This window comes from Struthio camelus, chromosome Z (genome assembly GCF_040807025.1).
Source record: "Struthio camelus isolate bStrCam1 chromosome Z, bStrCam1.hap1, whole genome shotgun sequence".
NCBI classification, from domain to species: Eukaryota; Metazoa; Chordata; class Aves; order Struthioniformes; family Struthionidae; genus Struthio; species Struthio camelus.
The window spans coordinates 62,789,783-62,813,024 of NC_090982.1; the positions used below are offsets into that span (position 1 = coordinate 62,789,783).

The 23,242-nt window shown below is 40.5% G+C and overlaps 1 protein-coding gene across 1 annotated transcript in view; it reads right to left on the bottom strand.

Moving 5' to 3' along the window:
* Window positions 1-14,727, bottom strand: part of LOC104152951 (tubulin-specific chaperone A) — a 33,836-nt gene extending 19,109 nt beyond the window's left edge. Inside the window, exon 1 of the mRNA XM_068928401.1 lies at window positions 14,507-14,727. Coding sequence (XP_068784502.1) covers window positions 14,507-14,559 — 53 coding nt within the window. The 5' untranslated portion in view covers window positions 14,560-14,727. The remainder of the gene's footprint in view (window positions 1-14,506) is intronic.
* Between the last annotated feature and the right edge of the window lie 8,515 nt (window positions 14,728-23,242).

Genomic DNA, 23,242 nt, shown 5'->3' on the forward strand with positions numbered 1-23,242 from the left:
CAGTTCAGGGGTTTCATGCATCCATCGTTTATACTGGTGTCACTTTTTAGAAATTATATTTGCCAGGCAAGCACACCTCTCATTCTTTGTAAGGAGTTTGACCAGCATGTTTCCTTCAGCTCTCCTTCCTTCCTGAAATACAGCGTTAACAGCTGTCAGAATTCATGGACATCCACAGAAACGTCTTAAACATCTACGTAACATTAAGATGTTGTGCAATTTCTGTACAATAGTATCTTCTTCAAAAGTTCAAGGGAAGTTTTCCACAGAAGACTGCAGTTTTTGGGCTGGTCAGGCAGAATATTATGTTGGATGAGAAAAATAGGACCAGGACTTGCACTACAGGCAAGAAAGGCCTTAATGTAGGTAACGTAGCTAACGGCTGGATTCCAGAATGGAATAAGAGCACTGTAGCCAAAGGGCAATAGCTTCAATTTTACTCTCTTATCTAACATGCACAAGTTCATACATTGGACCAGGAAGAGTCTTCCTTTAAATTACATTTGCAAACCACTGCCCATAGGTTTATAACATAAAATGTGTCAGTAAGGTTGATCTGTTCTGAAAGCAATCACCACTTTCTTGCACCTTCTACAAAACGCTGAGAAGTCTTGGAGAGGTTAAGAGAAAAACCATCTCATTCCAGTTGTAGACAAGAGGTCTACAAAAGATTCAAATGTTCAAAGTCTGGTACAGATCCATTCTTTTCATCCACTACATGTATTTAGTATGCATAAAGAGAGCAAGTCTAACATTTATGTTACTTAATGTCATTTCTTTGGGAAGTCTGCAGTGAAACATCCCCAGCCCACCAGAAGTACCGGACCATACCAGCACAAGCTGCATCTCTTCTCCCAGAACTCCCAAAAGCTCAATGACTCCACCTATAAAACAGCTCTTTACTTTGGTCCCACTGAGAAGGATTCTCTATTTTTAACCTTCCTAAGTTTTTAGGTATTTATCTTTTTTTAAATCACGGAAAAGAGATCAGAAGTTCCTTAATTAATTTTAATATCATCCAAGGAAGCCAAAATAATTCAGGTATTACTTGCAAATGTTCAATTTATCAAGTCACACAATGAATTTTATTAACACTGTTTAATTGCTGCAAAAATACAAATATCTATAATGTAACCATTAATGAAATGAAAAAAAAAAAAGATCTCTCAGGAAAACAGTCAGAATTATTTTGTCCATTTTACTGAATTTGGAAGATAGCTTTACCTTAACTTGATTCCAGAACAGATATGGGAAACATAAGAGACACCTATCGTATATCTATCAAAAATTTCTAAAACTGATTATAGCTTACTTCAATTAAATGGAGAACAAAGATTGCAAAAAATAAATTTTCAGCACGTGAAATAGGGTACAGCCTGGCATTTACGTACATTTGAGTTTTAAATACTGGCTGCCTAACATTCTTAAGTATAACAATTTCAATTGATGGTATTTGGACAGCGAATCAAGGGGTTTTCAGTCTACAAAACAATCTCACATGGCTTCTGACAAAGTGCATCACATGCATTTTGCACAGAAAGCATACTTAATGTAGTAAAACACAAATAGAAACTACATATAGTTATTCTTTGGGGGTTTCATAATGAAAAGGTTTTTTTTTTTTTTTTTCCCAAACTTGCTAGTATAGTCCACTTTAAACACAAGTTATTACAATGTGTTTTTACTATTATTAATCCTCCAAGGCACTATATAATATGTAGATAATGAAAGATTAGCACGAATGAACTTTATTTTAAAAAGCATTTGCCATTGATGATTCAGTATGATGACTCATACTAATGCTCATATCACTGACAAATCATTTTTTTTTCTTCCATGTGCAAACATATTTACTAACACCAAAGATCTCGACTTACCAAGCTTCCCTTAAGATAAAGTTAATAGATGCACATGCACAGGAAAAGCTGCATGCAGAACAATTGAAGGTAAGTTGTTCAGCAATGGATTTTTGGAAAATTGGCATGTACCTATTGTCATATAGAGGGGAAACAGATAGTTTAGTGCCTGTAGAAGTGACTAGCAGCAACAGTCCAAATAGGTCTTCCATTTATTCATCAAGGAAGGGGGACTATCCCTGTCAGAGCAAAAGGAAAAGCGGGCTTGAGGAATCTGGAAATGAAAGAGCGCCGAAGAGGCCCAGTTGCAGACATGCTATTCTTGTCTCTTCTGCCCATTTCCAAGTGGCATTCATAATTCTGCTCTCAGTTACCTCTTACAGGGTTTAAAAAAAAAAAAACAAAAACAAAAAACACAAAAGTAACTACTCATAACCTTTTAATTTTTCCTCTACCATTACGTATCAGAAATGAGTGAACAGCCTTTTTGCTTTGAGTCCTTTAAGATTTCTTCTTGGATTTCTTTTGGCTGTGATTTGATGTTCTACCTTAGGAATAACTGGCTTTTGGCTGTAGAGCTTTTTCTTTACACTTCAATCTTTATCCTAAAACTCAAATTTAATGAGGCCTCAAATGTTAACAGGCTTAAATAATAATTTAAAAAACCTTAAAGTGGTTATAAAATGTAGGGAGTTAGGTCAGTTATCTTTTGATAAGTGTTTAAAAAGTGCAAAATATGTAAGGAAGTTTGATTTCCTTTTATTTGGTTACATTTTCCACATCTCATCTTTCTAGCAAGTGCTACAGTTCAGTGGATTATCAGGAGGTGTGTTAGCTTTTAATTAGAGACACCTGGTATATAATTAAGATACCAATGACTGAAATTGTTCTTTAATTTTCCCACTCTTCAAATAAATCTACTGACCAAAAATTCTCAAATCCTTCTTCTCCTTGGACATTCTAAGTTAAAATAAATAAAAAGAAGTGACAAACAACTGCATATCTCTAACATTAGCTTATTCTCATACTTCAAGTCTGCATCTATAATAGCTCTTTTCAATCTTCAGACCTACCCATAAATTTTAATGGAAGAGAATACTCCCACATAGCTAGTTTAAATCTACTGACAATAAGCTTGTTTTCCTTAGTTATCTTTCATGCACACCCCCAGAAGTCATGAAAAAAATAACCAAAATGGTAGTATTTTACTAGCTTTTCCCAATCTTTCAAAATGAAAAACATAAGATCCAGATATGCTGGACCTTAACTCCAGCAGTGGCCAGAGTTAACAATTAGGAAAAGACTATAAAGGAACAAATCAAGTCTAAAGTGGCATCTTCTGTGGTATTCCTGCCTACAGAAATCAAATTAAGGACTTTAAGCACTGAAGAACAAAACCACACCATCAATGTTTAATAGACAATAGGTCTGCTCCCGACTACTGCCCTTTTAAAATCCTTTACGCATTTTTTTTCACATCACTTAACAGTGAGTTCCAAAATCTGTGTGTTCTGTAAAACAAAACAGAAACAAAAAACTTACTGCTTTAAAAAAGCAACTTAAAACCACAAGAACTAGCAGTGCTTGAAAGAATTTTGAGGTAGAAAAAGAAAACAAGTCACTCCACACTTACCTTCTCTAAACCATTATGATTTACTTCCTCAACTCTTCTTTCCTCTACTTACTCTTCCCCCTCAACCCCCAAGCTGAAGAGTAAAGTTTCACAAAGTGGTTCAAGACAAACAGCTCCCCACTGCTGAAGGGAGGTCTGCTTGCTGCCTCTCTGCCACCATTGATGCTCAGAAGATCCCTCCATGAGCCAGTTCAGTCCACCAAACCAGCAGGACATACACACAGCAATACAAAAAAGCTAACAGTCTTTCCTCTATGTTGAGCAAATAGACAAATTCGGCAAAAGATCTGACTAACACCAGAACAGGGAAGGGACAAGGGGGAGGGAAATGAGGCCTCCCAATTTAGGATGGCACTGATTTCTCAAGGGACTTCACTTCTAGCCCATTCAGGGTGCAGTTTTGCAAGTGGCTTAGACTGTTCTAACTCCTGGCTGCTGCTGAAAGAGCCCCAAATTCCCCTCCCTTCTCATTCCCCAAAGAACTGATACGTGTTCCTATCCTATCCCTTGGGTATCAACCCCAGAGTCATCTCCTGTAGTTGCATTGTTAGCAGTAGCAACCAAACCTGTCTCTCTCTGATCAGTGGATCACAGCAAGGCCATACAGTTTATCTGAAGGTTAACTACTGAACAAGTCCGCAAAGGCAGGGCAATAGACACCACAACAGGGGACCTGCTTTAGTGTTGTTTCATCTGTTAGACAAGAATGAGTTTTGGAATGAAGGGTGAAATTTAGGACATCTGTATTAGGCAAACAAAAAAGTTCCACCTTTCTGAGCCTCAGTCATAGGCAGAATCTAATAGTGGATGCCAAGAATAAAAATAGTGCAAGAACAGCGCAAGCAAAAACTAATACTCTTGGGTATGTGTTTCCCTATCCTCCAGCAATATCCAAAACAGACTTTACCTGAGCTAGAATGCTACCTATGTGCTTAAGCTACTAAATAAAGACTACTCTCTAGCATCAGAAAAACCATATTGGAAAGACTTCCCTGGCTGGACTGAGCAATCTCAGTAGAACTTTGAGGAAGAACTTGTATTTATGATGGGAAAAGACAGAAAACCAAAAAAAAAAAAAAAGGGGAATTTCTCAATTTTGCTATTGAATAGTTTCACTATTGAAAGAACATGCATCTCTTCAAAATGTGCATTAACCATGGTATATTACCATATACCATGGATCTAACCTAAACAAACAGAAAATCCAAAGCTGACAGCATGTATTGTCTAGATAATGAAATATCTACGTTGACTTAGTTCAAACCTAAAAATCAGTAATAATATAAAACTGCGTAGAGTACAGCTTTTTTTTTGATAAGTTTAGTTGTAGTATGATAAGAGTCCGTGTATTACTATTATGCACAATTATACTATAAATAATTCAACAATTGCAATAACAGTGGTCCCATGCTAATCATCACCTACAGAGCTTAAAATATCAGGTCCTAAATTTGCAAATTACTGGTGTACGTTCTTGGTTTCAGTGAGGCTGCATGAGCACATCTCTTGCAGAACAAGGGCCTAAGACAAAAAGTCAAGGAAGGAAGGAGGAAAGAAACACGATATTTGATGCAGTTATCACTAACTGCTGTATTTTCTTAGTCATGAGTAACTTTCCTATTTGGAGAGGATCTTGAGTTATGCCTTCATTTTCTTGATAGTGACAAAGGCATCACGAAAGATAAACTTTCTCTTTTTAAAGTCAAGATGTAGCCACACACAATACAATAAGCATTATTTTTAGCACCTCCTACATCTACAGCTTACAGAGCTGAGTTACCATGACATTTTCAGGTTAACCTTGCATTCATTAGGAATAACTACTGCAAGGACTATGAAAATCAATTATATTTTTAAGTTAGAACATTATTTCAATTTAAAAATGACTTGTTTTTAAACATTTACATCCCTTTTACTAATAAAAAAGGACAATTTATACCATTTTTACTTTAAAACCTTGTTCCTTGAATCTCCTGTACTTCATATTCTGTCCCTGTCTCTCAACACAGTTTTCTTTCTGCTCTTGCAATACATTCCTGCAGATTTTATTAAATCCTTGCCATAGCAACAGCTGAAGTTCCCATTTCCCCCCTGCTGAGAAAGTCAGCTTGGCTACGGTAGGACTGGATGCCAGCAGCCAGCGGGAGTATGGAGGGAGACAAGGGAGCAAGGAATGGAAGAATTCAACAGATCCAACTGGAATGGAAGCTCTTAAGTCACACACTCTTAAAGCAGAAGATGCTGGCTGGGGCTTAGGTGAGACAGGGTTTGCAGAGACACTGCAGGAAGGAACTTGGATGAATTGGGGGCAAAGAAGAAGGGGACTGCAGGAAGAAAACAAAGAACGCCTGGGACAGGCTGGGCAGAGAGCTAGAGAGAAGTAAAAAGTTTTATCAGCCCACCACAAAGAGGCTCTGGAGCAGCAAACACAGAGTAAGAATCAAGACAGAAGAGCATGTGATAGAAGTGGACAGAAACAGGGAGATGGGAAACGCTGAGGAGCAGCAGAAGGTCACTTCTGCAGAAGGAAGGGCAAGAAATGGGGCCTCTGTGGTGGTAACGACTGGGGTTACCACAGATCACCACTTTGTTTTCCCTTCTATAATCCCCCTGTGGCAGTCACCTTCAGTCAAGATCTTTGTTTTGCAGAAAAGACACAGAACCTACTTCACAACCTCCCCCCCCTTTTTTTGCACACTGTTGGAAATACAACAGTCCCAGAAAACTGGGCAGCACAGTGGATTTGTTACAGCAATGATCAAAATTAAACGTAACTCCTGTTATATTACATGCACAGGCAACTCACAATGGATAGGGGTAGAAACGGAATGCAGCTTAAAGAAAATACAGTGGGCCTCCTAAACCTGAATGAGATTTCCACTTATACTATGCATATAACTTAATAACATTTTAACTCAAAGTCAAGCCAGGACAGATTAAGGTTGTTAGTGTAGTTGTAACACATCATCTGTATACAAAATCCTATCATATATTTAATAATTTAGTTTTTCCATAGATCCACCACCTAATTCAGCACACAAAAGTAATTATTTTGAAATATTTTATTCTCATAGTTGAATATGTGGCCCTATGCCATGGGTTAAGAATCCTATGAAAAAAATAGGTACAATAATAAATGAGAGTACAACATTTATGAACAATGCTACCAAATTAGGGTTGCCGAGCAACTGTAACTACAGTATTCCTAGCTTTTGAAGGATTGCTGAAATAATTTATTAAGGTTGCAAAGTCAGTTTTACATATGTACTTGCCCAGATTAAAAAAAAAAAACCCTCTTTTCTTCTCAAAGAACTATTACACAGCATCACTACTGACACCTATGGTGACAACCTTGGTGTGCCACATCTTTCTGCCAATTAGGATAACAACATCAGTAAATTACTATGGTCAATGTGGACATGCACAAGACAGTTTTGTCAGAGGGGTCAAAGACAACTGTTTACACAAAACCAATGAGATGCCTGAATCATGTGTTTCATTAGAGGCTCAGAGGCTTCCCTTCCCCCCCCCCCCACTTTTTTAGAAGGGGTGATGGAACTGAGGAGAGAATGCAAAGGAGGCAATGTTCTAAAGGTCTGATTGTTACTTATTTAAATCTGTGAGATACTTCCAAAAAGGAACCAATGTTCAGGGATGCTCAAAAGGTTGTAATGTTAAAAGTACCAGCAGCTACTGTGCTCTTCTGGCAGCTTTGTTTAAGGATGTTTGCAGGTATTGTTTGGTATTTCTGCAATTTAAAAGAAAGCATGCACTGAAAAACACAGAAACATGATCCACTTCAAATAGTTTTGTTTCTGGAGACTACAGTGTCAACTTTCAATTACCCTTAGATGAATTATCTGGATTGCTGACTATGTCACAGATGTTAACTGAGACAGCACTGTGTAAAAGCAGTTGCGCTGTTTTCACAGTCTGTTCACATAAAGCAGTTATGTTGGATAGAGCCTGAGTTAATAAGTCTAAAAGACCTAAGTGGCCTTCATATGCAGGGCCAACTCAGGACTTTCCGTATCTGATCCTGAAGCCAGGAGCACTACAGAAGGTATTTAAGACCTACTGAAGCAGTTCTGGACCACAAAAACCAAGTCTGGCTAGCACTAAACTCAAGTTTACACAAGTCAGCTGCTGACAGCCCTAGACAGCAGCTGCACTATGCCCCTGCACTATGCCCCTGCACTATGCCCCTGCACTCTGGGAGGGATTATTTAATTTGGGTATTGTGCCAAAGGAACAAAGAGCCATCTTGCATCCAACAGTACATGCAACATATTCACTCTCCTGAATCCCAGTGCTCTTGGATGTGCAGTGCAGACGCATTAAATAGCTCTGTCATGCTGACTCAGTATAGCTGGACATCTCTACAGAACACTCCTCAACACCTGTACAATACAGGATATCCCAGCCCTTCACATTATCTTAGCTAATAAGCAGTTGCATACAATCTTCTAATTATAACTAGAACAAAGAAAGGAGACTTGAGTTTTTTATCCATATACAGATGGTAAGAATCAAAGTTGGTGCCCATGGCTAAAGGGAAACAAGCAAGAAAGTAAATACAATTCATACGGTGGACAGAAGATTGAAAAAAATTGTGATTTATGCCAGAAATCTCACATGTAGGTGTAGTGTTGCCAGTCTGGAGTCCAGCTTTAGACATTTGTGGAAAACACATTTAATGCATGGATATTTCCTTGAGGCTATGAATTTCATCTCTGTCATGCACTATCTACCTCCTTTTAAAGGCTTTCACTTTCAACTGTGAAGTTCCATTATTAACCAAGAAAATTAACTAGTTTTGTGCTTGGATTAGTAAGAGTCATCCTGTATATCATCCTGTATACCAAAAAGGAAGTAATACCTGCATTCTCTGCAATACTTCATAGATCATTTGCACATAATATTTTATCCCAAACTCACCAGTTAAATACTTAAATTAAAAAAAATTGCTACAATTATATTTAAAAAGAAGCTGGCAGTCTTGTTTAACTCTCAGCGCTTTCTGTATTTCAAAACAAATACCACAGTAAAGTTGCTTGGCACTGGGATGATACTTTTATAAAGAGAAAAAACAGTATCAATGTCAGTGCTACAGGCAAAAGAACAGTCTGGGGAAGATTCCATAGTTTTAGAAAGGTGGTTTGAGAAAGGGCTGCTTCACAAGAATCAATACAATCTCCCCATAGATTCATGATGTAAAATTCTATAATCAAGGCTTGTAGATTTGTAATTATGGTATGTCAGCCACATTTAAACAAGAGTGTTAAAAGATTGTTAAAGTTAAACTAACACAATTGCAATGTGAATTGTCTTAGTCTCATTCTAATCTACTGGTGTCACTTTCATTTAATCAGATGGAAACTATGGGCAAATGTCAGTGCTATTTTCACATGCCCCAACTTACTTTGTTCACAGTAGTTTTTAAAACCATTGCCAATCTGAAATGGATACAAGATAGTTTTAAAATGTTTTTTTTTTTCCTCTCCTCCCTCCTCCCCATCAATTCACTATCTGGCAGGTTGTCTGAGCTTGGATTTACTGAGAGTAAGACTCTTTTGAGATAAGTAAATTACTTATTAGGGCACAGGCCACAAATATAGTAAGCATTATTTCTCATCAGACCTAGTTTTTGTATGATTGGCTAACAAAAGTATGTAATCACTGAGAGCCTGGCTATCAAATCTATCAAAAAAAAAAAAAAAAGCAAAAGGTTCTCCCCTCTCCTAGTTCAAGTTTCTTTCATTAACATATAACAGTGTAAGAAACACCAAAATATGCAAATTATCCATGATCTACAGTAGACTCTCTCTTGAGAGGGGTACTCAAGAGAATCTGTGCTATATGGCTAGAAAGAAACACATTAAACAAGAAGCTGCTCATCTTTGTTCTTATTTTGGGAAACAGTGATGAAGTGATGAGTTAGGTGATTAAAAAAAGACAAATGAAAATACCTAGAAGTTAAATATATTGTCCCTATCTTTTTTGATATACTCTTAGCCTGAAAGCTGAAAGAGCTTGAAAACCACTATTACACGCTAAATTCAATGGGCTTTTCCAAACTGCAAATTCAGAAAAAATTAACGCAGATTAACTAAAGTGTTAAGTCAGTGGCCTTATGGCACATTTAATAAGCCTCCATGTGAGTCTTCTCATGTGATGAATGAATGAAGCTACCCTAGCTTTTTGGAGTCCTAAATTACAGCCATATATAGTAGATCTACTCCAAATGAGAGGAAAATTAATAGTAAAACTCCTAAGTTGACTCAAGTCACATGTGCTCCCACTGTAAATAAAATTTTTGAGACTCCATATGCAAAAATGACTTTGGAGATCATTCAACATTTCATAAGTTTCTGACATTTTCTTCTGATTATTGAATTCAGAAATAACATTGGAGTGAAAATATGTTATTTTTCTCTTCAATGATAAGATTGCAGTTAAAACAAACCTGAAATGACCACTGTGATTACCTGTGCATGGAGTTCTTGGTTTATTTTGGGTACTGTTTCAAGGCCTCAGGGGAAGAGAGATAGGAGGAATATAGCATTTTTCCAGTGGCCACAACTACTTCTGTGAGAGATTCGCAAACCAAGAGGTCTGCGTTTATGAGGGTTAGGTGTTCAGTAAAAGGATGAAGACCAGCAAGAGTACAGAACTAGGCTTCTTTGGGGGGGGGGGGGGGGAGAGAGACAGGACAGGGCCATGCCTCTTCTCATGCTGCATGCAATTGTCACAGACCCAGGAACAACTGCTGCTGCTACCAATACCTAGGCAGGCTAGGTCTGGAAGTGCTCCATGTGTTACACACGCTTAGGCCATAACTAGGACTATGTGCAAGATCTATTATTTCTAATAAAATATTAATTAAACAATGTGTAAAATATTTAATCTCAGGACTATATTGCTGAAATAAAAATGAAATTTTAAGAGAGCTGCAGGATTGCAGAAAGAGAAACAGGAAAGTTAACTTCAGGTTTGTTTGTTCTTCCACAATAACTATCCAAGCACACGATCTCCTCCCACATGAAGCATAAGATCACATATTCTCCTTCTTTTAAAGTAATAAGTTAACTCTACTTACAGTATGCTAGCTGCTTCACAGTAACTGTAGACGTGCATATTGTTACCACACAACCACAAGCTAAGTTTGCCCCTTAGCTTATTCATGCAGCCATTCTCCAAAAGCAAATCTAAATCCTGCCTGCTGCACTTATGTCCCTTCCCCAAGTGTTTTCATCGCCTTCTTTGTACTAGCCCTGGCACGTATGCAGTTGTGTGGTAAGATGGTTCAGTCAGGCCTCATCCTTCAAAACAACTCTTTTTTTCTGATTTAGGTTATTTTTCAGTGGATTGGTTCCCTGAAATATATAGGTTTGTGGCCGCCTAAGTCCTTATCTGGGCACAAGGGAGGAAGCTGTAGCACAGCAGCTCAGGTTCACCTTACGCCACCATGGAAGAGCTCCAAGTCTCCTATAACAAACTGTTAAGCTATTCAAAAACTACTGATTCTGCAAGCAACCTCAAGGTGTTATTTGAGATTCATTTAGGCAGCAATGGAACAGCACTACAGAGCTGAAAGCATTCAGTCATACTATAATTTAAAAAACTTAAATGAAATACTAAATGAGTCAGTGTGAACAAGAGATGTGGTCTCACTAGAGTCAGGGTTCCTACTCTACCAGCCAAGAAATTACAGTCAGCAGCACTCAAAAATTTTAAGTAGGATATATAAAAATGTAGCTTGAAAGAACCTGTCATGCTTGTCTTATCAACCAAATTGTAATCCAGTTACATGCACAATTTGGGCATGAAAACTCCAGCAGTGTTGTCAGAGGGCATGGTGTCACTCCATGCACTTCCACATCCTCCCCCTTCTTGCTACTGGATCTCTGGGGCAAAGTAGACTAGAATATAAAGGAAATTTCTGGTTTTCTCCCTCAGAGATCACAGGCTAGAAGATGCAATTATTTCACCTCAGAGGAACGCCCACCTATGCCGTAGTCCAAAAAACATTGTAGCCTTTTTAACTCATTAAACATTGTGTCGCCATTGCTTTTAAGAGGTCCCAGGCTTTGTGTTAAGCTAACAGTGTAGGTTACACTGAACAGTCAGGTTTTGCCTGGACTTGTCTTGGCCAGCCTACAGCTTTCTTTTAGCTTGTTTAACTGTAAACACTATTATTTAATGACCAGGTAACAACTACCTGCTTTATTTAAGCTTTTGCTCAGCTTTGCACAGTTGTGTAGTGTAACACTATTATATTAATTTGTTATTAATCGGTAACTATTTTATGCAGCATGAGCTATTGCTGACTCACAATAAAAAAGCAGCATAAAGGAGCACAGGGATGATAGCAGAGGCCTTGAAAACACAGGCACAAGATGATGCTGAAATGACCCAGTGCTACATACAACCCACCAGTGGTCAGCTACCGGTTATCAGAGGAATGCAGCCTTGAGAGACGGGCAAAACCAGTGTCAGGATACAAACAACCACTCCACATATGTAGAGAACACCATAAATTCAGATAAAATGTGGAACTATCAACCAGTGCAGAAAAAGCAAGATGTGGAATGTATTAAGAAGCACAAAAAGTCATTCCAAGTAGACTCAGAGATGGAAGAGACCATCAACATCATACTCCTCTGAGCAAAGGATGTGGGATCCTGATGACTTACTTAAATCGCTCCCCACCAATACTGAAGACAGAGTCCCGAGGACCCAGAGGTGGGTGCAGTGAAAGGGTGAGCATAAAACCAGAGAAAGGATATTTTTAGAAACAAATTAGAAACATTAGAAAGTCTGTATTTATTAACTGTATATCCTTTGAACTGTGTTAGTATCATTGTAACTGGACCAATATCGAGTGTAACAAGCTTGTGGGAATTTAAGCAACCTACTCTGCAACTTGTATGCAACAAATTTGTAACAACATCAAAAAAGGATTCCTGGATTTCCATGTATCAGGCAACAGGAGAGGCAAACTAAGGAATAAAGTTGTTCAACTGTTCAAGCGTAGGACAGGGAAGTAACACTACTAAGTTCTGTTCTCAGCAAGTCACCTAACCCTCTCAGACTCACTTAAACTGAGAAGCAACAAAATTAAATCTCAAGCTAATCTCAGGGCTACAAGCATTAACGACTGTGGCATAAAGACATCAGGTTAGCCCCACATGCAGGTATCTTCCCTACAGAACCACGCTTGGATCATTACAACACTGCCAGGTCCAAGGGGGTAAAACCACATGGTACAAAATTCACCATGGGATCATACAGGCACGCATCAGCCCTGATTGAGGTCTCCACACAATGGTCCATTACCTAGTGTTTCCCAGACTATAAACATGAGGAAAAAGCATTGTGCAGGTAACTGTTGTGGTAATTTATTACTTAACAGGGATCATCTGAAGTGCTATTGCACTTATTAGTGCACAGTTCTCATTAAAACTATCAAGCAGTGGCAATAAGCCAGACTACAGGCACCTCTACAAACTACTACAGTAAATTGTGTTTTGTTAGACACAATAGTTTTCTCAGAAGTATCTATACACAAACTTTGGGTTTGGGTATCAAAAAGAACATATGGACTGAGAAAACATTAACTTAAATAATTCTAGTTTTCGTGCACTTCAGAGTACTTTCACTATAAACACTGACACAAAACACAATCCACTTACAAATGCAAAGATGTTTACAGTGTTCCTGTTCAGTGAAGCCAGTAAGCATAATGCAAGTTAATAAAACGGATGCAAAGCAGAAGACAGTCACTAAGCCACTACATCAAACTTCACTAAAGTTTCCTGGCTTAAAAATAAATACATGTTCACATACAGGTTTATGATTTGCACACAATGTACAGTAACAGAACACAGGAGCTTAGAATTGTATAATCAATTTCTTGTTTGCAGCAATACTTGAAAACTGCTCCCCATTCTGAGTCTAGGAACTCAATATGTCTTTACCTAGCATAAACATAATGATAAAACCTGTATCCATTTTATTTTTCCATTCTTGAAGTTTAGTCTTCCAAACATAATCAGATATTAGAAAGTATGCCTATTACTGCCAGCAGTCTCTGACTAACTGAAATTAAACAAGTCATAATACAAAGTTGATTGTATGGAACAGGACTATTTAGCATCCTGGTCTGGCACTAATAATAATACTAGTTCCCATCTGTGCCTGAGTCAGTGCAGTCTTTGCAGGACCTTGACTTAATAAGCCTCACTATGAACAAATTATCTAACATCAAAGTCCAGCGCCTCTAGTAAGAGGGATTTGTATGGATAAACTGAAACTGTTCTTAAAAAAGAAGATTATGTTAAAGTTAGATCAAAAGGAGACTCAGGTATTAAATTTATCAGTTTTGCAGTGCGCATGCTAGAATGACAAATACCCTACTCATCGTTTTTGGAGCTACATACAGTTCTTCTATGTTTTGGTTAAATATCCAAGTCTTCCCGGATCCATGCTTCCCGGAGAAGCATTCAGCAAGACCGATCCGTACGCTAACAGGGTAGCTTGACTCCCCGTGGCCCTCAAAGCCACCGAGAGAACAGAAACCCCACTCAGCGGCGGTTGCGAGGGAAGACGCCCCTTTTCTGCTGACCGTGAGCTACGAGGCGAGTCCCGGAGCCGTCGCCGAAGTTCCGCCGCGGGCGCCCTGCGGCACATCCCGGCCCTGAGCCGCGCCGCGGCTGCCCCACAGCCAAACGCCCCAGCACAACAACCCCAACCCCAACCCCAACCCCGGCCCCGGCCCCGGCCCGCAGCACGGCGCCTCCGCCTGGCGCGGCGCAGCGCGGCCCGCCCAGCCCCGAGGGACCCCGCCGCGCTCGCCGAGGGCCCCTCGGAGACAGCGGGCAAATGCGGGGCCGGCCCAGCCGCCCGCCCGTCCGCCTGCCCCACCCCAACGGCTCCCAACGGCCAAGGTGCGCGCGTGCCTGCGGGGCGGGGAAGGAGGAAAGCAGACGACGGCGGCCCCCTCCCGCGCACTCACCGCCTCACGACGCCGGTCTTGATCTTGATCTGCCTCAAGCGCGGGTCGGCCATGGCGGGGCTGCCGGGGGGGCGCGAGGCGGCAGAGCGGCGCGGCCGGGCCCCAACGGCGCGGGGGCAGGGCACCGAGCAGACGGCGCACCGCCGCGACTGCGCAGCACGGTCCGGACCGGCCCGTGCGCATGCGTCGCGCCACCGCCCCGGCCTGGGCGGCACCACTCGCGGGAGGGGGGAGGGCGGAGGGACTCCGCACGTCCCCCCTCCCTCCCCGCCCAGTGGAGCCGCCCGGGCTGCAGGGTAGTGCCGTCCCCATGGCAACCCCCCACCCCACCCCGGACCAGGCCCAGGCCCAGGCCCAGGCCCAGGCCCAGGCCCAGGCCCAGGCCGGCCCCGCGCAGGCCCCCGCGCCCCGCCGCGCGGCTGCTGCCGGCCCCCGGGGCGCGGGGCGCGGGGCGGGTGGCGGTGCCCTCCTGGGCCGGGCAGGCCCTCGCGCAGGTGCCGGGGGTGGCTCGTTTCGCCTCCCCGCTGTCCCTGGCTGTGTAAAACACGCGCTTTGAACGTGCTGTGTGGCCGAAGAGCTTCTCGTTTCTCAGAAAAATCGGGAAAACACCCTCTCCGATGGTGGTGGTGGGGTGGTTGAAGGTTCCTGTTTTTAACAATGATACGGTGTTCCTTCATGAGCTGGAAACTTCGCCTCTTGCTCCCCTTGAAATAATTTTATACATTCTGAACAGCAGTACGCTTAGATATACACAGAGGTCTGGTTGGAAGTGATAAGTTGGTGGCCTACTCCCGAAAACAGCACGTCACGTTTTAGTAGTTCTTTGGGTTTCTAAAGCCGTGTACGGCCCCTGGTAGAAGTCGCTCGTCCCCCCAGGCCTGGGTGGCGTGGGCAAAGTGCCCCCTTGGCCGCCCGGGGTGGGGGGGTTTCGGCAGAAAGGCAAGGAAAGCTGCTGACCGCCGCACAGCCGGGCTGCGACGGAGCCTCGAGGGCTACAGGACATTTACACTTCTGGTTATTCTTCCAGATTATGCGGCTCTCAGACACCGGCTTCCCCACCTGGCGCCTCTTCTGCCCCCCCATCGGGAGAGAAGCTCGCCCTTCCTTCCTTCGCTTCGTGCGTCTCCCGATGCGACGGGGGGTCACAAAAATGCAGCCTTTAAAACATATTTATCTGACTAATTTGTCCTCAGTGATTCCTGATGCTTTGCCAAATGTAATTCGCCTAATCATTTTTTCCTAAGTGCACACGCAACAAGGATTGAATCCGCTGTTAGGTTTTGCTCCAAATTTGAGATGAGGTAGTTCTATGTAACACAGAACAAAAGGAGTTATCCCCAGGTTAAAAGGAATGAAAAGGAAACTTGAGTCCTGGTAGCTTCAGTCCTCGTCTTGCAATCAAATGGTGTTTCATCGTTTAAGGGCTTTTTTACTTCCAGCTTGTAATTAGCTCATGCTAACCATTTAAGGGGTCAAATGCTAGAAAGAATGCTTGGGGAGCGTGTCTGAAGGAACTGCCACTGAATGAGAATTTAAGTAAATAAAAAAGATAAAAGTAGCTCCAACGATATAAGGTCTGAAGTTCTGTACAGGCCTTTTGTTTTTCACATCCATCCTCTTCTTTGTTAGTTGCTTGTACGCATTTTTGACGTGGTTAGTTATCAACACCTCTTAAAAATAGGATGGTTGTGAGGGAGGATATTATATTCCTTTAGGCAAGGTGCCAGTCATATGTCAGTAGCCAGCAGCAGTATGCGTGTAGCTGCAAGCATCAGGCCCAATTCAGATATGGTACAAGGTGGTGCAGGATCATTCAAAACAATGGCTTTGTTTCTTATAGGAGAAGCTGAGTTTGACCTGTGTTACAAATCTTAGCAAATGTCCCCAAAGACTCACAGGCAGGGCCAACCCAAGCACAGTCTTGACTGAGCAGGAGGAGCTCTTGAGGAAACTTGACTGGTTAAATTCAGCAGTGGCATTAGCCGGGACTAAAGCTGTACTCTGTGAGCAATATTCATGCCCTCTACTTTAGATGGTCCCTAATTAGCAGCCTGGCCTCCCCACAGAGCCAATGGAAACTGGTAGTCTCCTGCCCTAAGTGCTCTGAACCACCCTCTGGAGGATCCTGTATTTCTTCATTGTCTCTGCAGAGAGACTCAGTTCTTAAAGCCAACAGGTTGAATAATCCCATGAATAATTGCGATCTAGATTCAAGAATATGTATGTATTATTTATTAGGTATGCAAACCTGACGTCACCTGTGCAAGTAGGAGGACAAGGGGTAAGAGGACAAGGGAGAGCAACGTGGGTGGGTATAAGACAAAAAGTGTCCGGTTTCCTAGTCCAACAGAAACCCATATCATATTCATTCTACTTTAGAAAGTTACCTCAAGTTATGCTGAGGCTGAAACTGTTCTCTGAACAGTTCCAAAGCAGTGTGATTTCTGCTTATGTTACATACCCTTTTGAAATGCAAACTGGTACAAGGCAAACTGCATTACCTCTTTGCCCCACACATCAATGATTTTTTTCCAAAACAGTCTTCTATGACATTTCTATATTTGACGGATTTGCTCAATAAGCCAGAAGTGCAACAGCAAATATAAGCAGCAAAAATAAAAATCACCTAGAAGTTGTAGTATTAAGAAAACTAATTCATTTTTTTAATGCTACAGATGTTTCAATTCTAGCCCTGAAGAATTGCTAACATCACTGCCAGCATTCAAAGACTCAGCTGTTGAACTGTAGAAATATAAGACAATTATTTTCTTAGAAGAGAGCTAATCCAGACAACTTAACTGATGGCAATATAACAAATCTGAGGTCAGATTTAAACATATATGAAGATGAAATGAAAAGTGTTATTGGTAGATGCTGAAATATATTGTAAAATGTGTCTAAAAGCATGATTTTTTTATTAATAAGTGTTGTTGTTAGTATCAAAAATGATAAAATAACACTTTAAAAAGATAAAGATAATGATTTGATTTATAAGCATCAGATCCTGATGTCTGGATATCCAGAAAAAGTACATATAATGCTTTCCAAAGTAGTCACTCCTTTTTTAATTAAGAAGGTTTTTTTTTTTTTTCCAGAACTACTTTTAAATAATTTCTAGCCTAGTTGTAGTTCAGTTGTAGCTACATTTCCACATAAATTATTGGGATTGCATCAGAGATGGATATGCTCCATTATGAAGACTGGGAACCCTATTGCACCTGTTGCATGGTAAAGAAATTGTAGAATCTTTCTGAATTTTGTCAGCATTCTGTTTTTTGTTGGATCTGGTTGAACATTTGTCACAAATTCTATTAGACCTAAGTCATTATGTATACACTGTTGCATAAAGGTGGGTTCCTAATGATCATTTAGTGGTGCTCTGGCTATGCTGACAAATGGAGCAAGTTGTTCTGCACACAGGAACCTCATACATATCTTTCCATATTCTCCTGTATTCTCCCACCCAGCATCTCAAATGTAAAGCTGCAGCTGCTGTGAATAAGACTCCCTTCCCTCCAGCCAGGGTCATTATCTCATCTAGTCCTCTCAATTTTTGTCTGGCTCTACAGAAGGAAAGCTTCCAATGTGGTTTGTGACGTGTTTTGCCAAAATTTACCTGAGCAGATGCAATTGTACCTACTGATATACTAATCCTTCTGTTGGAAAAGTCCAGCTAAATCTTATTTATTTCTTCCCCAGACACAAGCACGGGCAATGCTTACTGCCTACACTTATTTCATTTAAGCACAAAGGACCAGAAGGAGGTAATCCACCTGATGAGCTCCGTTCTGTACACACAAACACTCTGCAGCGGATGCTGGATCGGAAGTGTTCGCCCCACACCGCGTACACACCCACAGGAGCATGCCAGGCTGCACAGCACTTCCTGCGACTCACAGCAACTCTGCTAAAGGCCAGCTAAAGGACTTCATGCCACAGATGTACTTCTCTGCAGGAAGAAAGTAGCTGGATTCAAAGCCACTGCATTATACCCAAGCTCCTTTGGTATGGGAAATTCCCAGTTAATATATCTCTCCGTTAAAAAAAGATTACCCTTAAGAGACATGCATTTCTAAGCTGTGCATATAGCAAGTCTCTTTAATGCTGTATTTTCATCTTATCCTTTTCTTAAAGGAAAAAAGCTGCCCTTAAAAGCTGCCACCTGACTGCTTACAGTAGCCTTTGGAAGTATGGCTTTGCAAATTCATGTTGTTCCACTGGTGTGCAATATGGGAGCTCCTGAAATACCAGGGCTGGTTTTGTGTTGCAGTGGAGCCAGTCTGTATTGTACCATTCGTCCGTTTGGCCTACAGAGTCGACACGTGCGGTGCTGGAGGATTCAGTCCAGCCGAAATCATTTATCAGCTGGTGTAGTTCAGATTAGACCTCTAGTATGCCACTTCCACCTCTGCTGCTGAAGTCAGAGATACCTTGCAGAAGGAGGTGCAGACACGTCTACAATCCACTAGACCCTGGTGATAGTTTCCATCTCATTGTCCATTACCAGCTTGTTTAAACAGCCTGAAAAAGCCATGGCCACTGTTGTGCCAAATGTTTACTTGTTTCAGCTGTGACTGAGAGCATTACTTTAATAAGTAAATGATGAGTTAGCTTTTACACTATTTTGTTTATTCACCAAAACCATCTGTGCAGTTTGAAAATCATTTCATTTTCATTTATGATAAAACAAGAATGTGGAAATTATTTAGCCTTCAAAATTTATCTTTTTCTGTAGGAAAAGCAAATTTCATACAGCCTCCCTAAAGGGTAATAGATAAATAAGATTAAATTTTTGAATGAAGGTTAGTAGTGTCTTTAATTTTTGGATAGATGCAATAAATAAAATTAACCCCTGTACAGCTGGCCAGCACACAGCTATATACCATTTAAATGCATACAGATGAATTTCCCTGGTTGTGAATGTATAATACAGTATAATTATTCCTTGCAGTATAGCTCTCTCAACCCCCTTTCTTATCAGGTGACCCGGCTGGCCAAAATGATCTTCCAAAAATATCCCGGAAAATTGCTTAAGTAGTTGTTTAGCACCGAATGCAAACAAATGATAGAGCTTATTAGCACGTAGCCAGGGGACAGGACAAAAGTAAAATGCATTGCTGCTGCAGAGTTTGCGAGATGCTTCCTGAACGCGGTGACTCCATCCGGCGCCACGTTTGGTTGCAGGAAGGTGGGGAGCGGAGGAACGGTTTCCCGGGCCCAGCCGGGAAAGAGTCGGGGCCAGGCTCTGTATGCACTTGTGACTGCACCAAACACTGCAGGGCTAGACTCTGGTTTCATCTGTACTTTTGAGAATAAAAAATTAGACCACTGGGATATGGTGGTATAAAATCAGAAGGAAATTCACTCGTCTTCAGCAAAATTGTGTAGACAGGACAATTTATCCTGGGTAGAGAAGGCAGTAATGGTGATTCTTTAGATTTTATACCATAAGGGAGAGCAGGTTGCAGCACAACCCTCTCATACAATTTTAAAGAGGGTTAAACTGTGCCTATAACAAATGCTAAGCCACAATTCAAACCTTCTTAGCTAACTCAAGGCTTCTTTTTAAAGCAGCTTTTCCTAGCCCAGACCAACCATTAGGTGAAGAGCTGGAAGTAGTGAGAGAGAAAGGGATTTATGTGCATGTATCCAAGGGAGAATATATCCCTTTGTGAATGATTTCCATGGGTCCCCTACTTGCAAATGAAGAGATATGTGATATAACAATTCACTGTTCTGACACACATTACAATCATGATGTGCAGTTTTTAATGCATCATGTTACATTAAGCTTAGCCCATGGTCTAACACCATGTAACATAAATTTCTGCAGAGGGAGTAACATAACATGATACTGTCTTTTAAAAGACACACACGATTTTTTCAGATCACCTACCTTTTATCCATGAATGCCCAATCCAAAAATCAAGGTGGCAGACAAAAGTAGACTGAATGAGTATCCACAAACCAGAGTATTTATCTTGTGCAGTTTTGCTCATTGCTACCTGTAGTCAATGACTCCAGTCAATTTTTATGTCGCAATGCATGAGCAAAGTTGATGGACATATTTTTTTTGTCACTCCCAGTTAGATTTTATTCGGGGTCAATCAAGAGAGACCTAACAGCCATTAAGATTATAAAACACACTGAAATTCCTCGCAAGTGTTTATTTCACAATAGGGAGAGGGGTTTTGATGATGAACCTATCACTAACATTATTTTGACTGCTTTATTTTTAGCCTATTTAGGAGATAGTTTCTCTATTTTAATTAACGATCTCTAGTTGAGGAATATTTTTAAAGAAAATTATTGCATAAGTGATTCTCATTGGAGTGAAATAAAATGAATTATTGACTTGACAATAACTGGATATAATAAAATCTCAGTGAAAGATCAAATTCAATTCTGAAGTTTAAGGTATTCACATAATAAAGATGTGAATTTCCAAGATCAATCTCTTTGGAAAAAAAAAAGAGGTAAATTCTATTTTAATTTTTATTTCTGATTTCTCTCTTCCTGAATCATTAGAAAGCTTCAGAGTTTTTGAATATCTTTTTGTACAAATATCTTTAAACCAGTCTTCAATGTGCACTCAATTCTTTGATGATAATATGTGCCATTATCTTTACTTTTAATCTAATCCTTTCCGTGGTATGATACAAAACAAAACAATGTGAAACTCATGGACATCAACTGACATCTGTGTGGGTTTGACTGATCACATGCTTCAGTGCAAAGTTTAAATACCAGTCAAGGGGTTTCCTCCTTTTTTGGCCACATCTGAGAACTGCAATTCTTGCCACAGAATGAACACTCGAGACAGTTATTCTCCAATGAAGAAACAGCCTCCGCCAGTGCTTAGCAGACAGGAACATGCTGGTAGCACACAAAGGTGGAGAACTGCAAAGTAACTGGCACCAGCTAGGCAGATGATGCTAATATCCCTTATGGTGCCACATGTGACGTTCTGAAAGCTTCTCCTGAGTCAGTAAAAAAAGGAAAATAATATCTGTAGATTGTTGCATCGAAAGGAAGTAGTATTTAGAAAGTCTAAGGGGAGAACAAAAAGTATGCGCTTTTAATAGGATAGCAGTCTTGATTGACAAAGATAAATGCATTGCCATTATACACTTTGACACTGTAAAGTATTTGACATGATATCACACTACATTCTGATTAAAAATTTAGCACTGTACAGTATCTATGTGGCACATGTTAAGTAGTTTGGAAATCAGCTTATTTGCAAAAATGCAAAGGTATTGTAAATGGGTAGTTATCATAGTGCGGGAATTTCTGGTGGCTTCTTCAGGAATCTGTTCACTAGGCCCAAGCTATTCGATATATTTATTAATCATCTGAGAGGAAATATAAAATAATCACCAGTATAGCCTGCTGTGGACACAGATGCTCATGACATTGTAAATAATACGAACAGATTAGTTCTATAAGGCAATTTGGATTGCTTGGTAAAATAAACGAATTTGAAGTATATAACTTTAATGCAGGAAAAGTCAGGGTCATACACTTAGGGGCAAAGAATATAGGTCAAACTTGCGGGGCGAAAACCTGCATCTTGGAAAGCAGTAACTCTAAAAAGGATTGATGGGTTTTGGTGGCTAACTAACTGAACACGAGCCCAGCTATAACTCTGTGGCTAACAGAGAGCAAGTATTATCCATGTATGTTGAAACATGTCAACATTAGGTCGAAGTTTTATTATCTAGGAATGCCAAAAGCATGGGGCTCTAACTGGGATTATATGCCCAGTTTTGTAGTCTACAATTTAGAGAGGAAAAAAAAGCTGGAAAGGCTCAGAACAAATCTGCAGAATGGCACAGTACCTGGAGACCCTACCCCATAGAGCAAGACACGAGAAGTTAAGGGTAATTAGTCAGCAGAGAAAAGAGAGGGTTTGGTCAATTTGTAATATACACAGAGAAGCAATTTCTGATAGCAGCAGGTTCGCAACCCAGTCAAAGAGTAAGATACAACAACAGGAAGACAAACTAGACAGTCAGAACAGAGTTAAGGCGCTGTTTCTTTAGTACTGAGCAATTAAGTACTGGAAAAGGATACCTATGGGTATCTATAGCTATCCAAAAGGCTACCTACAGATAGGGGAAAAGGAGAAGCTTAAGTTAAGATTAGATGTCTTTCTTTAAGATACTTTTTAGCTTAAATACAAGTTAAGGCTCAATGCAGAGATTAGCAAGTGAAAACTGCGCAGGGGTCAGGCCAGACAATCTTAATAGTTCCAGCCATCCCCAAAAGCCTGCTAATCCAGACGCACACACCTAAACTGAGGAACTAAGCTCTTTTACTATAGTTTCTCTGGTTTTCTTCCTCCTTCTCTCTTCTTTTTTTGCCTGCTGCCTTTCCTTCGTTCACCACACCCCAGGCCTAATTCTGCAGCAGACTCTGCCGCAGGATCCAAATTCCACTCATTCACACTAAACTGTAAGACTGAAGCCCTATTCCTGGATTATTGTGGGTTTTTTTTTTTTTGGGGGGGGGGCAGAAGCTGAGAGAGAGAGGTCTAGCTTATTTTCTCTTACAGACACAGTCTTGTGGTGCAGGAGACGCTAGCAATAATTACGATAAAATGTCACACCATAAATGTTAAAGTAATACTGATTTTGTTTAAATTAGCCTAATAAAACTGGTTTAAAGGTGTTTTCATACTTCAATTCTTCAGTGAGGAATTAAAACTTTTCTGATCTTCAGAAATATTATTTA